The 21,565-nt window shown below is 48.2% G+C and overlaps 1 protein-coding gene across 1 annotated transcript in view; it reads left to right on the top strand.

Annotated features, from left to right (window-relative positions):
- The first annotated feature begins 260 nt into the window (after positions 1-260).
- The window catches only part of CLIC1 (CLIC family member 1), a 40,095-nt gene continuing 18,790 nt past the window's right edge, over positions 261-21,565 (top strand). Inside the window, exon 1 of the mRNA XM_083160056.1 lies at positions 261-481. Within this exon, the coding sequence (XP_083016182.1) occupies positions 446-481 (36 nt within the window). The 5' untranslated portion in view covers positions 261-445. The remainder of the gene's footprint in view (positions 482-21,565) is intronic.

The following is a 21,565-nucleotide window of genomic DNA, read 5'->3' as shown; positions in this document are numbered from 1 at the left end:
ACAAGTACCAGGAACCCTGCACTCTCTTTCCAATAACCTTCCATACAGTAATCCATACACCTGTCTGCACTCAGGATAATGTCATCTCTGCATGCACGACATACACACACTCTGTCAGCAATGCAGCAACACACTCCAGATCCCTTCTCCCTCTCTGTCTGCTGCTGCTAGACCATAGCTGTCTAACCAAGGCAACACTGACTCCAGTCTCCAATCCCTGCTGTCTCTCCTCCACACCCCTGCCCTGTGCTGCTCTGTGTCTCTTCCTGCCTGGGTTACAGACCCACCCCTCCTGCAGTCACTTCCCACCCCACCCTCTGGGCTCTAGGCAGCGAGGCAGCTCCCATTCACATCACACGTTCTCTGCTGCCTTCTCTCTAGCAAAACTTTTATTTATTTGTTGTCTGAAGAAGAGAAGAATAGAGGAATATCAGTATCTGGCACAATGTCCCAGCAGCCAGAAGTGGAGTTATTTGTGAAGGTAAGATAGGAAACGCTCTTTTATTGCACTTAGTAAATACAGTAGTGCTTACTATAGTGCAGGGGTTGTCATGTACATTGTTGCCACTGGTTCGGATGTGTAGTGGCCAGAGGTATCCAACAGCAGGTGTATACAGCACACTGTATGTATATTCCCCATGATATGTATGGAAGCAGTATATTTTGTACCTAAATCAACAAATATATAGACATAAGTTTGTGTGTATGTATATATATATATATATATAAATCCCCTTTGTAAAGCACAACGGAATATGCTGCGCTATATAAGAAACTGTTAATAAATATATATATATATATATATATATATATATATATATACTTTTTTGTTTTTTACTTCTATAAAGACTAGTTTTTGAAAATATTTGTTACTTTTTTGGGGGGTGGGGGGGCTCCCTTTCTGTATAAATTGACTTTGTGGCTGGCTACTGTATTAATTGATCGTTTTGACATATAAATGGGGGGGGGGGTAATTATCAAAGATTGTGAGAGAGTATCAACCAATTTGCTCCTAGCTTTTTCAAACACACGCGACATATAACGCAGAAGCTGATTGGCTTATACATTATCTCATAATTGTATCTCTCTATGAGCATTGATTAAATAACCTCCTTGGTCTTCAGTGGGTTTTATTCAATTAATTTTTGCTTAAAGGTGGAGATATTCAATTTTTTTATTTTAAATATTACGGTTAACAAAACAATTTCTGCAGGCGTTGACTGAGGAAGTGATTGGAAAGGATTTTGATACGGACAGGATGAATTAAGGAACTGAGGGGTAGATTTATCAAGCTCGATGAAGTGATCAAGTGTCTGATTTTTATCACTGGCCAATTAGCTCCTACCTGTCATTTTTCAAACCAAGCCTGTAACTTCACAGTTAGGAGCTGATTGGCCGGTGATAAAAAACCAGACACTTTATCACTTCACCGAGCTTAAAAAATCTGCCCCTGATACTCTTCCATCCTTTCACCATTGATATTGTATAACTGAAACGTTTGTCTTTTTGTACAAACTGCTTGACAGTTTTTTTTTCTGCCATTATTTTGATTGTTCCAGTTTTTAGGAGAGCAAGGCATTTTGTGTGTGTGTATGGGGGGGGGGGGGGGGGGGGGTAATATAATTTAATAAAATGTGTTTAGTAAATTCACACCCATGCACACACACTTGTAACCTGTTATGTTTGTACTACCCCTGTATAATGATTACACCAGGTCTTCTGAAGAACAGGTTTAGGTTGTTCGTGGAGGGGGATGGTGATAAATACAGACTGATACCTCTTTCACACAGAAAACCAAGTTACTGGGTGAAGCAATTATGGGGCCCATTTATCATGATCGCATTTACAATGCGATCTGGGCGGAATATTACCGCCCCAGGATTGCATTGTAAAATGCGATCATATCGGGGCAATTTATCAATATTACGGGCGCATAGGAGCCCGTCCCTGCGAAGCCCTAACCCGGAAGCCGGGGTGTCAGTGCATGCGCAGTTATGCGCTGACCCCCGCCGACCCCTCTTACCGCACTGCCCTGCTCGGGCAGTGCGAAGTGTAGCCATAGGCTATAATGGGCTATCGCCACATTACAGTGGCGATAGCCCCGGGGTGCGATGCCAGGCTGCCCGATGTTGATACATGGGGCAGCTTCGCATCCCCCATAGAAACCTATGGGTGATGCTGCCGGTGGCGCTTCAGGGAGGATTGCGGTCCCCCTTTAATACATTTGGGGGATACTAAATATTTGCAGTGAACCGTTTTCGGGGATTTAACCGCAAATATTGCTTGATAAATGCGGCCCTATATCCGGTAATTTGCCATTCAATACGGGTCCTATTTCTGGGGTCAATTTGGGTCGTAAATTCCAGGTCCTTGACCCTGGAATTTACCAGGGTTGAGGACCCTGGAATTTACCAGGGTTGAGGACCCAGGATTTATTACCTGGGTTGACCCTTTCAGAATAAATACACGTGTTATTCAGCATATTACCGGGTTTAAATTTTTAAACTGATAATTTGCTGTTCAGTGTGACAGAGGGTCAGGCTGCTCCCGGGAAAATGACCCGGCACTCTAAATGCCGGGTAATTTGTACTATGGAAGTTACTGTAATAGTAATAGACGCAGCATCAGCACAGCATCTATTCAGTGATAGAGTATAGATATGATTCTCACCTAGGATCTGGGGGCATGGCCAGCAGCTTACACATCATTGGTCATGCCCCCATAGTGATGAAAAATGGGGGCGCGACTTGCAACTGTGACATCCCCAACGAAATGATGCCCCCTTGGACCTAGGCCACGCCTTATTTTGGCCATGGATTCCGTTTAACGAGCATCCAGATCCTCGGGTATATTAAGTGTTGGTGTGTGTTTGTTTGCATAAGATGGGGGAAATAAAGTGACCACGGTTCACTGGAGCTACCGACAGGAAATGTGCTGTGTGTAGCTAAATAATGTCCCCCTGAGACAACTGTGCCTAACCCCTCATACTTACCATGGTGATTCTGGCCATCAGGATGCCACTGGGCATTCCCTCTAATATGGGGATAGATTTATCAAAACTGATGGTTATGGGCAACTTCACCTAACTCTTCACTGCTTGATCCATCAACATCATGGTAACTCGGATGGTGAAATTGGCCAGATAGCCTGATTCTCATGCATCCAGCTATAACTCGTGCTGTATTATTATTGGTTGTAATAATGTGACATATTACATACGGATTCAGTATAATTTCCCGGCCGCTGTAATGGTGGCAGCGGAGGAGCCCAACGAGGCCCATCATGGGCACGGTTGCTTGCTTCTCTTGTTGCAAGGTTTTATTCCCTCCTCTTTTGGGGTTGTGGACACCCACGAGGGAAAATAGACCCTGTGAGCTGGGATTCTGGTTAGCCGTAATGTTGTTATTCGGGATCTTGGTGTTGGCATCCTGACTGTCAGGATCCCGACTGTCAGCATTTTAACTACATCCCTTACAGGTGTGGTATAGGGGTCCGACAGTCGGCATCCCGACAGTCATTATTCCGACGTTGGGATCATGACTGGCCGGACCCAGACAGCATGGTGAGCGCAACTAAGCCCCTTGCGGGCTCGCTGCACTCGCCACGCTGCGGGCGCGGTGGCTCGCGAGCCACCTATTCTATTCTCCCTCTATGGGGGTCGTGGACCCCCACGAGGGAAAATAGCAGGTGGCCGTCGGGCACCCGGCTGTCGGTGTTTTGACAGTCATCGGGTTAATGCCTGTCGGGACCACGTCCAGCACCCATCCCTTATATGTGCTGTGTAGGGGCTTCCTGTGTCTGACATATTACATACACTGTATAGCACAGAGGATGAGGGTAGAGGTTAGCATGAGGCAGAGGAGGTTAGGGTTAGGCACAAGGGTGTGGGGTGGAGTTAGGAAGAGGTAGGGGATGTTAGGTACTAGGGTGTGGGTTGGAGTTAGCATGAGGTAGGGGAGGTTAGGGTTGGGCACTAGGGTGAGAGCTAGGATGAGGTGGGGGTATTTAAGGGTGAGGATAAGGTGGGGGGTTTAGGATGAGGTAGGGAAGGTTAGGCACTAGGATGATAGACTAAAGGTGCCCATAGACGGTCCGTTCATCGGATCCATTCGGCACTTATATAGTACACATCGCATTGCATGCATTCTGCATGCGATGCGATGAACAGCTAGTACAAAAAGTATGTGCAGCACATACTTTTTGTACCGTACGATGAGATGCGCGGGAGCACGCATCGCATAGTACAGAACGGACGGTCCGGGAACGGACCGTCTATGGGCACCTTTAGGATGAGTTAGACACTAGGGTGAGAGTTAAGGTTAGGATGAGGTAGGGGAGGTTAGGCACTAGGGTTAGGTTGAGGTAGGGGAGGATAGGCACTAGGGTGAGGGTTAGAATGAGATAGGGGAAGTTAGGATTAAGCACTAGGGTGAGGGTTAGAGATAGGATGAGGTAGGAGAAGCTAGGGTTAGGCACTAGGGTGAGGGTTAGCATGAGGTAGGGGAAGTTATGGTTAGGCACTAGGGTGAGGGCTAGGATGAGGTAGGGGAAGTTATGGTTAGGCACTAGGGTGAGGGTTAGCATGAGGTAGGGGAAGTTATGGTTAGGCACTAGGGTGAGGGTTAGCATGAGGTAGGGGAAGTTAGGGTTAGGCACTAGGGTGAGGGTTAGGATGAGGTAGGGGAAGTTAGGGTTAGGCACTAGGGTGAGGGTTAGCATGAGGTAGGGGAAGTTAGGTTAGGCACTAGGGTGAGGTTTAGGATGAGGTAGGGGAAGTTATGGTTAGGCACTAGGGTGAGGGTTAGGATGAGGTAGGGGAAGTTAGGGTTAGGCACTAGGGTTAGGGTTAGGATGAGGTAGGGGAAGTTAGGTTAGTCACTAGGGTGAGGGTTAGGATGAGGTAGGGGAAGTTAGGTTAGGCACTAGGGTGAGGGTTAGGATGAGGTAGGGGAAGTTAGGATAGTCACTAGGGTGAGGGTTAGGATGAGGTAGGGGAAGTTAGGTTAGGCACTAGGGTGAGGGTTAGGATGAGGTAGGGGAAGTTAGGGTTAGGCACTAGGGTGAGGGTTAGCATGAGGTAGGGGAAGTTAGGTTAGGCACTAGGGTGAGGGTTAGGATGAGGTAGGGGAAGTTATGGTTAGGCACTTGGGTGAGGGTTAGCATGAGGTAGGGGAAGTTATGGTTAGGCACTAGGGTGAGGGTTAGCATGAGGTAGGGGAAGTTAGGGTTAGGCACTAGGGTGAGGGTTAGGATGAGGTAGGGGAAGTTAGGGTTAGGCACTAGGGTGAGGGTTAGCATGAGGTAGGGGAAGTTAGGTTAGGCACTAGGGTGAGGGTTAGGATGAGGTAGGGGAAGTTATGGTTAGGCACTAGGGTGAGGGTTAGCATGAGGTAGGGGAAGTTAGGTTAGGCACTAGGGTGAGGGTTAGCATGAGGTAGGGGAAGTTAGGGTTAGGCACTAGGGTGAGGGTTAGCATGAGGTAGGGGAAGTTAGGTTAGGCACTAGTGTGAGGTTTAGGATGAGGTAGGGGAAGTTAGGGTTAGGCACTAGGGTGAGGGTTAGGATAAGGTAGGGGAAGTTAGGTTAGGCACTAGGGTGAGGGTTAGGATGAGGTAGAGGAAGTTAGGATAGTCACTAGGGTGAGGGTTAGGATGAGGTAGGGGAAGTTAGGTTAGGCACTAGGGTGAGGGTTAGGATGAGGTAGGGGAAGTTAGGGTTAGGCACTAGGGTGAGGGTTAGCATGAGGTAGGGGAAGTTAGGTTAGGCACTAGGGTGAGGGTTAGGATGAGGTAGGGGAAGTTAGGATAGTCACTAGGGCGAGGGTTAGCATGAGGTAGGGGAAGTTAGGTTAGGCACTAGGGTGAGGGTTAGGATGAGGTAGGGGAAGTTAGGGATAGGCACTAGGGTGAGGGCTAGGATGAGGTAGGGGAAGTTGTGGTTAGGCACTAGGGTTAGGATGAGGTAGGGGAAGTTATAGTTAGGCACTAGGGTTAGGATGAGGTAGGGGAAGTTAGGGTTAGGCACTAGGGTTAGGATGAGGTAGGGGAAGTTAGGATAGTCACTAGGGCGAGGGTTAGGATGAGGTAGGGGAGGTCACGAACTAGGGTGAGAGAGTTAGGCACTATGGTGAGTGTTTGTTACCCCGATATGCCAGATAAATCATGCTGACATTCTACATCACGCCGACTTTTCTTCAGTGTTGACATGGTCAATGATGACATATCAATTCGTTAATATTACGTCCGTGGGTGATATTCTCAAGTCAACAAAATATACCCGTCACTCAGGAGTGGGTAGAACAGTTTATGCCAATGGTTAGGTATAATTGTGTATTGTGATGAACATTGGCGCAATCTGTTGTATAGTGTGTGGTTATAACTGGTGAGTCTAATACAGGGCTGGGCAACACCGGCCCTCCAGATGTTGATGAACTACACATCCCAGCATGCCTTGCATCAGTTTCAGCATGGCCACATAGCAAAACTAACATCTGGAGGGCCGGTGTTGCCCAGCCCTGGTCTAATAGAAGTTATGTTTAGGTCCCATATAGATGTGTTCTCCCGAGTACATGAATACTGCTGGCTGGAAGCATTCTCCTATAGATCACACCGGCAGGGCGCTGCTGCAATGTATCGGGATGCATGAGCCTGTGTCACGGTGCAGTGTAGGGAGGTGTTGCACTCTGCCCCCGGCCAGGGACATGTTTGCTGAGCACTGGTAGAATGTGCTGCTGTGCACGGAGCATACTCCCTCTCTATAAATATTAACCTGCAATACCAGAGCAGAAGAAGAGATTATAACAAATGCTGCAAGAGAACTTTATATTGTGATCATGTCAGCTCTGAGAACAGGTCCTGGGTCCAGAACCTTGGCCTCCCCGTGGAACCGTGGCCAGGAGCCAGTGGTGCCCTCATCGGTGGTTTCAGAGCTGCTTTCTGTCATGAGAATTGTATTTTAGTTGAATGCAGATTTGGAGAAGACTGGACTCGGGCAGGAAGGAAATCGCTTTATAAGGAGGGAGAGCCTAGAAGTGGACAAGTGCTACTTGGGAACCGTGGAGGGGGGTAATGGGAGATAATACGGCTGCTTCCTGTGACAACAGCTGTCTGACTGCTACAGGAAATGTGACTTATCAGCAAACATCCTGTGCTCACATACCAGGACCACTGAGTCTTCTGTGCGAGTGTGTGAGTGTGTGAGTGTGCTGGGCTGGTCTCATTGCTGATGGGACTTTCTTACAGGCAGTGATTTCTGTTACAATGTTAATTAAACATAGTTGACAACACTATAACATTTCAGGTGGCGTGCTGCTTTGCTGGGCTGCGCATCTAAGCAGGTGGCGCGTTGCAGGTGGTGCGCTGCTTTTCCAGGCTGTGTTGCACATATAGGCAGGTCACGGTGGCACGTTGCTTTTCTGGGCTTCGATGCGTGTCTAGGCGGGCGGTGCACTGCTTTGCTTTCCTGCGTTATGCATCTAGGCAGGTGGCGCACTGCTTTGCTGCGCATCTAGGCAGGTGGTATGTGCTTTGCCAGGCTCCGCATCTAGGTACGTGGCATGTGCTTTGCCAGGCTGCGCTGCGCATCTAGGTAGGTGGCATGTGCTTTGCCAGGCTGTGCAGCGCATCAAGGCAGGTGGCGCGCTGCTTTGCTGGGCTGCGCATCTAGGCAGGTGGCGCGCTGCTTTGCTGGGCTGCGCATCTAGGCAGGGCCGGATTTGTGCCTAGGCCCGTGAGGCATCGGCCTCAGGGCGGCACCAATTAAGGGCGGCAGGCAGGCTGACATTCTGTTAAATGGCACAGCGGATGGGCAGCGGCGAGTGACGAGCGCCGCCGCCGTAGACATGAGCTCGTCACCAGCCACTGCCCACCCACTCTGCCATGCACATTACATCACCGCTTAGTGGCTGGGTCCGACGGTCCCCCTGCGGGTCCGTAAATGGCTCAGGCTCACTGCTGCCAGCTTCCGCCCATTGGCTACTCTACACACACACATTCTATTGGCTGCTGTGTATCCAGCAGCTGAGCGACGCGCAGATCCTCCCTGCACTCAGTCACAGTGTGTGAGTCGGAGAGAGACTGACGGAGACACTGTGCTAATCACTGTACTAATAAGTGCCTCCCTCCCTCCGGGTCCTCCGTACAGTGAGCAGTCCACAGTGCTTAAAAAAATATTAAGGTGGGCTACAGTTACATTTTTATGAAATATATATAAATAACAATGTATATACATATATGATTACATTAAAATAGGGGGAGGGGGGGGCGGCACAAAAATGTTGTGCCTAGGGGCGGCCTGACCCCTAAATTCGCCCCTGCATCTAGGCCGGCTGGCACGCTGCTTTGTTGGGCTGCGCAGCTAGGCAAGTGGTGTGCTGCTTTGCTGGGCTGCGTTATGCATCTAGGCAGGTGGCGCGCTGCTTTGCTGGGCTGCGTTATGCATCTAGGCAGGTGGCGCGCTGCTTTGCTGGGCTGCGCATCTAGGCAGGTGGCACGTTGCTTTGCTGGGCTGCGCATCTAGGCAGGTGGCATGTGCTTTGCTGGGCTGTGCTGCGCATCTAGGCAGGTGGCATGTGCTGTGCTGGGCTGTGCTGCGCATCTAGGCAGGTGGCAGGTTGCTTTGCTGGGCTGCGCATCTAGGCAGGTGGCATGTTGCTTTGCTGGGCTCGCTGCGTATCTAGGCAGGTGGCATGTTGCTTTGCTGGGCTCGCTGCGTATCTAGGCAGGTGGCATGTTGCTTTGCTGGGCTGTGCACTTAAGGCCTGATTCAGACCTGATCACTGTTGTGTGATTTTGCGATCAGATAGCTGCCACCTAGACAGAGTGAAATCCCACCCGGTGCAAGTCTGGGAATGACCCGCTAATGGATTGCTGCAAATCCATACGCACCTCACTCTCCATCTAAAGATTTTCCCAGTCTGTGCAAGTGCCAGTAACACTGATCCTCCCACAGCTCTGCGACAGAGCCAGGCTGATAGGGACTGACATCACAGACCCTCCCTGAGCACACCTGGGCATGCCCGCACACTCCATGACACTCCCAGACACGGCCGGTTACACCCCCCAATGCCGGCTTCCGGTCCAGTTTCCAGGGGATTGCGATAAAAGTAATCACTTTTGCTGTTTCCTCTGCTTGCGCTCTACGATCTGCATCATTTGATAATTGATCAGCTTGCAAATTCGTACAGCAGCGGTCGGGTCTGAATGCCTCCGCCTCCACCACCACCCAAGGCAGGTGGCGGAGTGCTCTGCTTCATGCGCATCTAGGAAGATGACACACCGGACCTCTATTGGTGCACACCCAGTGTTAATTGAGCTACATGGTTTATAAGCCAGGTCTGTAAGAGGAACGGAGGAGTCACATGGCCGTCACGGAGCTCAGGCTGGGAGAGGAAGCACCAATTGTATAGAAGTGGTCACTTAAAGGCCCATTTATCAAGGATGGCTGGAATATTACCGTCCATTTTTCAATGCGATCCTAGCGGCGGGATGTATCGGGTTGACGTGGGTTTTTCACTTTTTTGTCCTGAATGTCGACATGGACACGTATTGGTGCACCATATCCCCTCGCACAGCTCATTCCGCTTGCCATGCTTTGCGCACGGTACCGCCCTACTCTCGCCACTCTATCATATTCTCCCTCCACGCCTTAGGGCGTTAATATGCCGACTGTCAGCTAAAAAAAAGTGAAAACACCATGTCGACCTTTTGACTGTCTACAGAGACACTGTCAACCTAGTGCTTATGTCGACCTTCCAACCATGTCATCCTTAAGCATGTCAACCTATTTTAGATGTTGACCTAAGCTGTGTCAACCTTTAATGGTTGAACCAATGCATGTTGACTCTTAGTGTGTCGACCCAACGACCGTATACCATTATAGCACCCACATTTTGAGTATTAGATTACCATTTTACAGGAGACCTATAATATATGTGGCGGATTGGACCAACATATTGGGCATATCACCTAGTGTGAACCCGCTATTTTGCTGGCCATGCAGGCTCCCGTGGGTCGGAACCTATCGTCGTTCCGTCGCAAATGTGTATATATTTTCCGATGCTAGGTCACATCGCTTGCGATGTCGGGCTGGTTCCATCCTGTGTTCTAGAGAGCATGGCATCTCCGTCATTAATTGCTACGAGGGCATTGGTTTGTTTGTTTGGTTTGTTGTATGCATGTTAGTTTGTTATTTGTATTGTACACAAGTATCATAGGCAAATAACAATTTGCTGTTACTTTTTTGTTTAATGTTTATTTTTCTTTATTGACCCGATCCCGTTCTATCTTTTTACACCTCCAGCTCAATGTTTATATTATGCCCCATGAAAATGACAAATTGGTTGTAGCCTCTGATCACACAGGACTCCAAGCACACACAGTACAGTGTGACAAAGAGTGAATTAATAAATAGTAATCCTTCAGTATGCGCGGTTTAATGCTCCTGTGTTTACAATAGACAGGAAGTGGTTGTTCCAGAACAATGGTCCGTCATAAATTCACTCTAGCACCAGTAATCCTTAATGGTCGTCGCGTCCTGCCAATCTTTCCCATATTTGGATGTTTTCCCCATGTGGGGGATATTCCGGAAGATCTGTTTCTTACAATACGAGTCACGTGACACGCATACCCATACCTTCCAAATTTTGACGCGTGGCCGAAATACGAGGGCATGGCCTGCCAAAAGGGGGTGTGGTCTACCAACCGCAACATTTTGCAAGGCCACGCCCCAGTTTTGCCGCTGTGGGAGCATGGCCCAGAGGCTCTGTGAGCTTCCATCCATGCCTCAATCCCCTCTGGCTGTGGGAATAGACGCTGCTAGGCTGATGACAGGGGGGACTCCCACTTGCCCCTCCTCCCGCCACGGGACGTGAGAAGGTCCCCAAAAACCGGGGCTTTCCCATGAAAAGCGGGACAGAAGGTAAGTCATACCCCTTTTCCACCTACAGTCTTGGTCTGAACCGGGATTTGGAACGCCGGGACAGATGTATTAAGCCTGGTAAAGTGATAATGCACCAGCCAATCAGCTGTGTTTCAAAAAGCGAAGGAGTTGATTGGCTGGTGCGTTATCACCTTCCACTTTGACAGGTTTAATACATCTGCCCCAATCTTCCAAACCAGGTCAGACCCACGGGTGCAGTGTCAGCTGTGATCTCTTGCCGTATGACCCAAGTTATCCATGTACACTGCAGCTCACCCAGGTCCGTGCCGGGTAAAACCCTGCTAGCTGCCTGTGTTGGATTGCCAGCTTACTGGTCCCGGGTGGACCCTTTTGGACCAGCAAAATCCTGGGTTGCTGATCATTCGTGTGCAATAAACTGGATTCTCAGGTCCATGGAATAGGTTGTTTCATCTGAGGAACACCGTCCAAAATCAGGCACTAAATACCCTTAGATGATTCGTCTAAAGCAATATTTCCCAACCCTGGTCCTCAAGTACCAACAGTGTTTTCGGTCACCCGGCAGGTGCACTCATTATTCAGACAAAGTTTGTGAACAGATCCACAGGTGAAGCTAATTACTTCACTTGCGATTGGGGGGGGGGGGGCAGATTTACTTAGCCTGTTGAATTATTAATGTGGCTGGTACTTTATCCCCGGCCAATCGGCTCCTAATTGCCATTTTTCAAACCCAGTCTGTGACTTGACAGTTAGGAGCTGATTGACTGGTAATAACGCACCAGCCACATTATCACTTAACTGGCTTCATATATCTGCCCTTCTATGTGGAGACTTAGAAAATGTGAACTGTTGGAGTTACTTAAGGACCGCGGATATTGAGATATAGGCATACAGTATATATAGTGTTCCTTCTAGCACCCGCCATATTTGAAAACCCATGCAGTTCCTCTTCCCTGCCTGGGGTGTCGCTGTCTGCTGTAGTGCTTCTAGCACAGTGTGGTCTGTATATCAGCACTGATATGCAAACCAGACCTGTGCTAGAAACACCACAGCAGATAGCGACACCCCAGGCAGGGAAGAGGAACTGCATCGGTTTTCAAATATGGCGGGTGCTAGAATGAACACTATATATAGAAGGCCGATACGGCAGTGAAGGTTGCCTATTGATTTTGTTTTTCTTAATATTGATCAGGAATTCCTTCTGGAAGGGACTATGACCCTTATTGTGGTTCACTTGCAAAGGCAAATTCCTTCTCAAATGGACAAAACCATGTGCACTGCAGGTGGGGCAGATGTAAAATGTGCAGAGAGGATTAGATTTGGGTGAGTTATTTTGTTTCTGTGCAGGGAAAATACTGACTGCTTTGTTTTTACACTGCAATCTAGATCTCACTTTGAAGTAAAACCCCACCAAATCTAATTCTCTCTGCAATAGTTACATCTACCCCACCTGCAGTGCACATGGTTTTATCCATTTGAGAAGGAATTTGCCTTTCCGAGTGAACCAGAATCAGGGCCTATGTTTGTATTTGTAGACGCGTTCAGTCTGTATTGTGTGGGTGATGGTATGGAAGATGTAAGACCATGTTATAGCGGACCACGCTTTGCCAAACCCATCTGGTCAGCCCGCTTCTAGATCTACAGTAATGGAAGTTAGATGCAAGCGTTGGTCGACGGGAGCGTTATCGATTCCTGTGAATTTGCGCATTCACAAACCTCTTTAGCAGTGCTTGGTTGGGGGGAGAGGAAGCACTGCTGCCTGGCCTGTTGGAGGGCAGGACCATCGGAACACCATCGAAGGTTTACCATTCGATAGCGGCAAACATTGGAGGGCCGCCATCAAATGGTAAAACTACTACCATGTGATGTCCATTCCTAGTTGACCCATGATTTTTGTTATTTACAAATTTTTGCTTATCTTGGGCCAGATCCTCTAATACCCCTTTTACACCGCCGAAAAATCCAGGTCAGCTGCGGGTCAGACCCGGATCATCGGCGATGTAAATGGGGTATATCCGTGTCTATTTACACGGGCCCTCTACCCAGGTCCTGACCTGGGTAGAACCCGGATAGGACCCGTGTAAATGGTCCCACAGCGTGCAGCGCTGGGGAAGATGTGCCCAGCTGCTGCGGGAGGAGGGGGGTCCCTGCGGCTGCTGAGGGGAGGGGGGGTTCCTGTCCTGTCAGCCTGCGGTCGGAGCTCAGCGGAGGGGATGATGTGTGCCGCTGCTGTACCCTCCCCCGGCAGCCGGTCCCTGCGGCGAATGGACAGTCAGTGTCGGCGGGCCCTCCAGCGCATAGGAACTAGTACTAGTTCCCATGCGCCAGAGGGACCCCCGCCACTGACTGTACATTCGCCGCAGGAACTTCGCGGCTGCGGGGAGTGGTACAGCAGCGGTGCACATCATCTCCTCCGCTGAGTGAGCTCTGACCTCAGGCTGACAGGTACCCCCCTCCCCTCAGCAGCCGCAGGGACCCCCCTCCTCCCAGCACCCAGGGACAGCACTCCCCATCTACCCCCTAAAAAACACTGAACCTGGGTCAGCCCTGCCTTAAATATTATATATATATATTATTTAAGGCAGGGCTGACCCAGGTTCAGTGTAAATGGTGCAGACCCAGGTCAAAGTGCTGTGTAAATGGGGCATAAAGCAGGGTCAGACCCTGTATACTCCAGCATCCAAAGACCAGGGTCCGACCAGGGTTTTTGGTGTAAAAGGGGTATAAGCTTCAAAAGTGATAAACTGGAGAGTGATAAACAGCCAGCCAATCAGCTCCTACCTGCCATGTCACAGACTGTGTTTGAAAAATGTCAGACAGGAGCTGATTGGCTGGGTGTTTATCACTCTCTCAATTTTATCACTTTTGAAGGTTAGAGAATCTGGCCCCTTGTCTCTTTCCGGTTATGTGACCACCTTCAATAGAAACTAACACCCTCGCTTCGGGACAGATGTTCCTGTGTATAGTAAATAAAGCAAATGTTGGAGAAACCTATGTTGCCCATTTTCATGAACCTGTCCACTGCCTGTAGATCTATACATTGTGGCTCTATCATCCGTATGCCCCTGCTGTATTGGGCATTGATCATACGTGCTGCATAGACTTTTTTATTCTTTTTATTGAAAGTGGACTTGTAATGGAGTGGCTCCAGAAGTGGGGCTACAACACAGTCCAAAATTCAAATGGGGGAGGCACACCAACTGCCATTTCAAATACTGCCAAATATCGCTGTATGTGGTCACTGGCACTTGGTGCGGCTTTCGTATTTGAATTTTCAACTGTGCTGCATACTCTCCTCTGGAGCCTCCCCTGGTCACGTGACGTCCTCCGCTGTCTGTGTAATTGGCGTCAAAATGACCGAACCACATAACGGTAATGTCGATGACTGTGCATGGCTCAATGGAGCAACACTTGCTCCACCGGGCGCCATTTTGTGTCCGCTGACCCGCAAAACACTTGAATTTCCCCAATAGAGGTGAGGAGCAGTGAAAGCCTTTTATGTAGTATACATACTCCCTGCTTTCCCCATCGCCTCATCAAGAGCTCGCTTCTGTACCATTTTGCCACATGCCCCCCTTCTTCCCAGTCCCACTCGCCCAGTATCTCCACCTAGTTCAACCTACTGCTCTTTGTGCTCTGGACACTTTCAATGGCAGAATGAACAACCTTGGTGTCTTATTAGTCAGCACTGTACTGGACATTGTAACCAATGTATGGTGCCCAACATGGCCGCCACGCCTGGTACTCTATAGCAGGTACTAAAGCAGTGGTTCTTAACCTCACCCCCAACAGTGTACGTTTTCCAGGCCTCCACACAGAATCACAGGTGATATAATTAGCTCCACCTGTGATCTTTTCAAATGTGCCAGTGAGTAATTAGTGCACCTGTGTATCTGTGAGGTGACCTGGAAAACATGCACCGTTAGGGGTCCCCGAGGACCGAGGTTGAGAACCACTGCTCTATAGAATACAATGTACATTGCATAGGCCTGATGACTTAGCGACTATATTTTATTTTATATTTTGTCTTACCAATTTAGTGTCAACGCTTCAGCCTTGTGTAATCTTATCTTGTGTGCCTAAAATGGATGCTTCACCCACATCCTTCATGGGTACGATGAATAATCCATGGAACTGATGACCCAAAATGTCTGCCACGCCCTTGTATTCTATTGATTTTTTTTTTTTTTTATTGAAATCTAAACGATCTGCAAAGCAAATATGGAGCAATGTACACTGTGCTATTACAGATGTTATAAAGCCATCCTTGAGATCTGTGACCTGTATTAATGGACTTTTCCTTTATATGATCGCAGAACTTACGGGTGACTTGACCCTTTCAGGTCCAACGTCTGGTCAGGCTCAGTAGCCCTAGCGCTAGTAGCAGATCCAGTGGTGAGACTTTAAAATAAGAACATTAACATCATTCTACATTCAACGTAGACCGTTTTTGAATAAAAAAAAAAAAAAGACAATTTAAACCAGACTTTTGAAAACTAGTTTCAGGGAGATTATAGTTGATAATAGAATTTTGCTAAGTGACCCATTGAGGAGGCGTGTCATGCTCCACCCAAAAGGTGCATATATGGAGAGATTGTGAAAAGAGATTGTGAATGTGGCACCTAGAAGCGTGGGTGTGTACTGCTACATCTGAGAGGAATCTTTTAAAATGACATATCCAAATGTAGATGAGCCCCAAAGCAGTTAGTAAGAGCTACTACACTTGGTAAAGTGCTGGGAAATGGTGCTGAGGATTCAATGTAAATGTATCTGTCTCTCATTCCTTTTCCTCCCCATAATGTAACAGTGTAATGTGGGCTAGCTGACTTGAGGGAGATTGCTGGACTAATGAGGGAGAGTGGAAGATTGCTGCAAAAAAAAAATGGTTTAATGGGTGGGGCTAATGCTTTAAAGACCTACAACCACGGTTTAATGACCATGTCAATGGAAGATATGACTTTTAAGGAGCAGATTCAATTCTCAGCCGATATAGGGCTGATTTATTAAGCTTGGAGAAGAGATAAACTGGAGATAATGCGGAGAAAAGGTAAAAGGAGATAAAGCACCAGCCAATCAACTTCCAACTGTCTTTTTCAAACACAGCTGATTGGCTGGTGCGTTATCTTCTTTTACCTTTTCTCCGCTTTATCTCCAGTTTATCTCTTCTCCAAGCTTAATAAATCTGCCCCTAAGTCTCTCAGGTTAGGGATGGCCATTTACCATCAAACATTCAAAATAATTGATGGTTTATGGCCGATGTAGAATAGTTTTGCCATCGATGGGGGAGAACCAGATGGTTTCCCTCCATCAATGGCAAGCATAACCAAAGAGGTTCCTTTTTTTTTTGCTCCCTCCCCATGGGGCCGGAACATGGAGTATAGCTCTGCCCCAGCACCCATCAAGCCCCGCCCCCAGGTTATGATTGGCCCACGGGCCAATCAGTCAAAGAAAATAGATGACCATCGATAGGTAAAACCATCATTGGTCAGTCATTGCATAGTATACCACCATCGATGGCAAGTTGCACTATTGCAACGATTGCAACCATTGATGGCAATGGCAATGATGACCATCCATACCGCAGGTAATGGGCCCATAGCTATTCACTTACAGGCCAGCAAGCGGCATCAGTTAATAGTGATTTCTGCTTGCACCATCCGGATCGCTAACTTGCCTGATATTGAATAGGTTAGTAGCTCCAGGCTTTTCTAGCCAATAGGAACAGACCGCGTGACCAAACCCGCAGGTAATTAAAGGCGCAATGTTATTATTTAAAAATTAGCTGCAAGTACCTGAAATGTTATTGACCTTGATATGCTGAACTTTCTGTTTGGCACTGACAATGAGAAACAGTTACCGCTTTGGGAAGATATCTGGATCGGCTGGTTTAGCCTAGTAGCGGTGAGTTTGTTTGTGGAAACCAATCTGCAGATACGTGAGGACCAATCCATGTGCAACGGTCTTGTGTGTTAACTCCTTAGAGTCCAATATATTTGCTGTCTGCAATTTTAACTCTAGAACGTGTCAAGTAGACACTTTGGGATTTATTTACTAAGACAGGAGTTCCATTGAAGATGGGTGTGTTGCCCATAGCCATCAATCAGGATCTACTTATTTAGCACATTCTAGAAGATAATAGATGGGATGTTGCTATGGGTAACCGATCAGATTCTATTTATTCTCTTCCAAAAGATGCTATATAAATAAGAAGTAGAATCTAATTGGTTGCTATGGGCAACATCTGGTCTTCAGTAAAACCCCTCTGAGAACTACAGATCATCAGCTGCTGTAAGGCCAACTGGTGCCTGTAGCACCACAGATTTGATCACCCATTGCATCCTGTATGTGGGCTCCGCATGGGACAGTTTGTGTCCGTATTGCCCATTGATCCCATTGCACAGGCAGATGTGCCGGATTCTTCAGCGTTTTGCTATTTTGGTTCCCAGCAAATTTTGTTCAGTTGTTCTAGAAAAGTTATTAATTTAAAAACAAAAGTCAAATATCGTTATGAAATCGGGTGTGGATCGTTTGGTCTACAACAACCAGGTCGACATGGGTCTAGGTCATCAGGACATTCGGTCGACACAAGCAAAAGGTCGACATGGGGTTTTTCACTGTTTTGACTCGAAAGTCAACACTGTCAACATGGACACAGTTTCAAGTGCACCGCATCCCCTCGCATTGCTTGCGGTTCCTTGCTACGCTCGGCACACTATTTTATTCTACCACCATGCCCTAGTGGATGGTAGGGCATGAAATACCTACTGTCGGCTCAAAAAACAGTGAAAAACCCATGTGGACCTTTTGACTGTCGACCTTGCTTGTGTCGACCTAGACCCATGTCGACCTAGACCCATGACAACCTTGTTGCCTATCGACCCAATGCTTGTTGACTTAGTTGCTGTAGACCTAATGACCGTATCACATGAAATCTTATCGGACCAGATCGGTTGGTTGTGCTTCCAATGACCTGATTGGCTACCCGGAAATCTTGCTGCTATAGGTGCGTGAATTAAGCCCTGCCCACTGCAGTATCTTATCTAGAGACATTATTGGGGTAATACCAAGGCACTCACCGTAATCCTATGTCTGCCTGTGCGTGAGGTCATCTGCCAGCCTCAATGTAGTACCCCATGCGGTGGGGCCATTGGGCCTGAGAATCACACTCAAAATCTTTCCTAATTGCTTAATGATATTGCTGAATTGTAAGCTCTGTTGCCCAGGCTAAAGCTGGCCAAACATCAGGTCGACCTGCACACAACCCTGATCGTATGCAGCTCATGGAGAGGTTGAACAAGCGATTGTATGTGATTGATTAAAAGCGACGTATCGTGAGTAAACATCTCACGATGTGCGTTTATTCCATTGTATGACCCCTTGAAATTGTACGTTTAGGTACAATATCGTTCTGGTGTATGTGGGCCTTAGGAGATCAAATCAGTCCAGGTGCCTAAAGGGCAGTGATCCCTTAAATCCGGCATGTCCAAACTATGGCCCTCCTGCTGTTTTGAAACTAAAAGTCCCATCATGCCTATTAAGGAATGCTAAAACTATGGCAGGGCATGCTGGGATGTGTAGTTTCACAACAGATGGAGGGCCACAAGACATGCCTGCCTTAAATCAGGGTTGCCGACTTTTAAATGCTCCTCTCCGGGAGAAGCCCGGAGAAGAGACTTTCCTCACCCGATCGGGGGGCGGGGCTTGACTGTGACGTCATTAAGCCCCACCCCCATTACGTAAATAGGAGAAATGACTGATCTCCATGGAGGAGGCGGGGCTAAAATGACACGATTGTGCCATTTTAGCTCCGCCCCCTCCTCTGAGACCCGCGGATTGTGGCATTTAAATGCCGCGATTCGGGGGGCTCAGGGAGGTCCCACAGATTCCGGGAGGGTTGCCCACCCTTTCGGGGGGCCGGGAGGGGGACCCGATTTTCGGGAGACTCCCGGGAGGGTCGGTAACCCTGCCTTAAATGAAAAAAAAAAAATCTGATAGTATTTTATAGTATAGTATAGTATGGTCAAAATAAATCAGTTCTGTAACTTATGTCAGTGGAACTGGATGGAGCCACAGAGGTGATTTAGGTTTTGTTGTGTGTCTATAGCAGATCTGGCCAGCCTGTGGCTCTCCAGCGGGTGTGCTCTTAGAGAATGATAGAACTCTGACAGTGCATGCTGGGATATGTAGTTTCACAACAGCTATTATGTAGTTGAAACTGGATTGGGCCACTTCTGCCCAGTGATTGCATGTAGGTGACAGTGAAGAGGCTGCGGCCCAGGTGAGACAATCAGTCCGGTGTTTGCACAGTAACGGTCCAGCACCAGCTGTCATTCTGTGTGTTTACTAAACCTCATCACTGCCTGTAGCCCGGCGGGCAGGACACTCAGGAAGGTGCAGCTAATCCTCTGCAATCTCAGCCAGGTCTGCTTCTAAATGTCATTATTTTAGTTCCCCCATAGTAATATAAACAATTCCGGATCCCCTTGTTACATGGAGTTTGTTCTTCCTATGGGGTGCTGGACGAGGTCCCTACAGCCGGGATCCCGACAGTCATTTACCCGACATCGGGAACCCGGCTGTTAAAACACCGACCGACTGGTTCCCGACGGCCACCAGCTATTGTCCCTCGTGGGGGTCCACGACCCCCATAGAGGGAGAATAAAATAGGTGTCGAGCGTAGCGAGCCACCATGCCCACAGCATGGCGAGCGCAGCGTGCCCGCAAGGGGCTTTGTTGCCAGTCGGACTAATGACTGTCGGGATCCTATACCACACCCCTTCCTATGGAAGCCCCTCTTGTTGTAGTAAAACAGTGACCGGATCCTGTGTAATTGTGCTATTATGCTCAGACCTCCCTCTATGGACCCCCACGGTGGAGAATAGCCCCTGGCAGTCGGGATCCCAACTAGGTTAGTCAATCCCAGGATTGGGATTGCAGATCCCAGGATTTGGCCCCAAAATTGCCGTGATTTTAATCCTAGGATTGGAGTTTCCAATACTGGGATTTCGGGATTAGACTGCGCATGCTAAACCCGGCTGTTCCTTATCCGCCACCGTCACCCGCCCGCTTCCGCCGTCACCCCAGCATCCGGCCGCACTCTCTTGGCGGCACCCTGCAGCGCCACAAAGCCCTGCCTAATTTTGCGGCACGGCCACTTTGGAAGGGACAGGGGAGATATTTTTATTGGGGAGACCAATCCCGGGATTGACTAAAATGCCCCATTATTGGCTTCCCTAATCCCAACTGTCGGTCATTTAAAAGTCGTGATTCTAATGTCGAACTAACGTCCATCGGAATCCCCGCGGCCTGCCTTCCAACATCGCTAACCTTCAAATTATGACTTGCTGCGTCGAAGGGGCGGCTGTCCCAGAAAGGGCTAGCGTGAAAGGGAGAGTGAGTGGGACCTTGTGTAAAGGGGTGTGGCCTAGTGCTTGCTTGTTTTTTTTTTTTTACATTTTCAGGGCGTGCCCAGCGCTCTTGTAGCAACTCTACAGCCCCTGGTCCCCTCCTGCCCTCCTTCCCTCCCCCCTGCACTGAAGAGATGCCACGCAATCTTTTCAGCAAAGCTATTCTTCTATATTGAGAAGCGAATGACAATTATTATTTGCATAAGGTACAAAGTCATTGTACATATTTCAATCTCTGAATTTAAAGTCATTATTAGTTTTGGAGGTGTTACAATGTGGAGCTGGGAAGGGAGTGGTGCGTGCGGGGAAGAGATAGAAACAGACACAGGAGAGTAGGCAGGGAGATGGAATAAGACAGAGGGTGGCAGCGTCTGGTGACATCTAGTGAGGAATATAGCCCCCTTGCATGCTGAAAACTATGGTGTCCAAAAAAAGGGGTGGGGTATACTAAGGAAGGCGTGGCCTCACGGGAAGCCCCTTATTACATCACCAGAGATGCTGGGCTTCCCCTGGAGATTTTACCTTCATGGCTGACTCCTCGTCAGTGACCCGGAGCTGGTCACCACATGATATCTTGGTCACTGCGCAGGAGCTGGCATTTTGGTATCACCTCTACAGAGGGTGACACCTGGGTGCGGCCCGCATTCTCCTAGTGACACCCGTGGGGCATAGATCATAAAATCTTGGAATTTTGGAGACATCCTATAGTCTCCAATGCCGCTTTGGCCAATAAACAATTGTGATTAATGACCGATAGTCATGACGAAAATGGTCCCATGATCTGGCGAAAACACATGAGTTCGGGGATAAGTCCCTGATCCCATAGGCAAACTCAAGGGGTCTTTCTGGTTGCTGGAAACCCCCCTCCTCTTGGCAAGTGCCTTAAATGACAACAATAGCTGGTATATAATATGACCAATAGAGCTGGCACCACATCATGCAGTGTAAGGGACATGCCCAGTGTACCAGCTTCTTCTACCACATTTACTGTATGTGTGGATCTGAGCCCTCAAATATCACAATAGACCAGAGAGCAGCTGCCAGGAGGAAGAGACAGGAGTCTTACTATGAATTGGGAGATTGTGAGCTTAGAAAGTGCAGTACTGTTCTATTATGTTTGTGTATTTATATTTTATGTTTAACCTTTTCCTGACCACTTACTGTATTTAAATGTTTGAAATAGCCTGAACTATTGACCAGCTGTAGTGTTATATGTTAATACTGCATTCCGTACAGTATCCAGTGTATAAAGTCCAATATTC

The sequence above is a fragment of the Crinia signifera genome, chromosome 9 (genome assembly GCF_055691185.1).
Source record: "Crinia signifera chromosome 9, ASM5569118v1, whole genome shotgun sequence".
In the NCBI taxonomy this organism is placed as follows: domain Eukaryota; kingdom Metazoa; phylum Chordata; class Amphibia; order Anura; family Myobatrachidae; genus Crinia; species Crinia signifera.
Note: the sequence above shows the minus strand (reverse complement) of the source record. Positions and strands in the feature narration are given on the sequence as shown.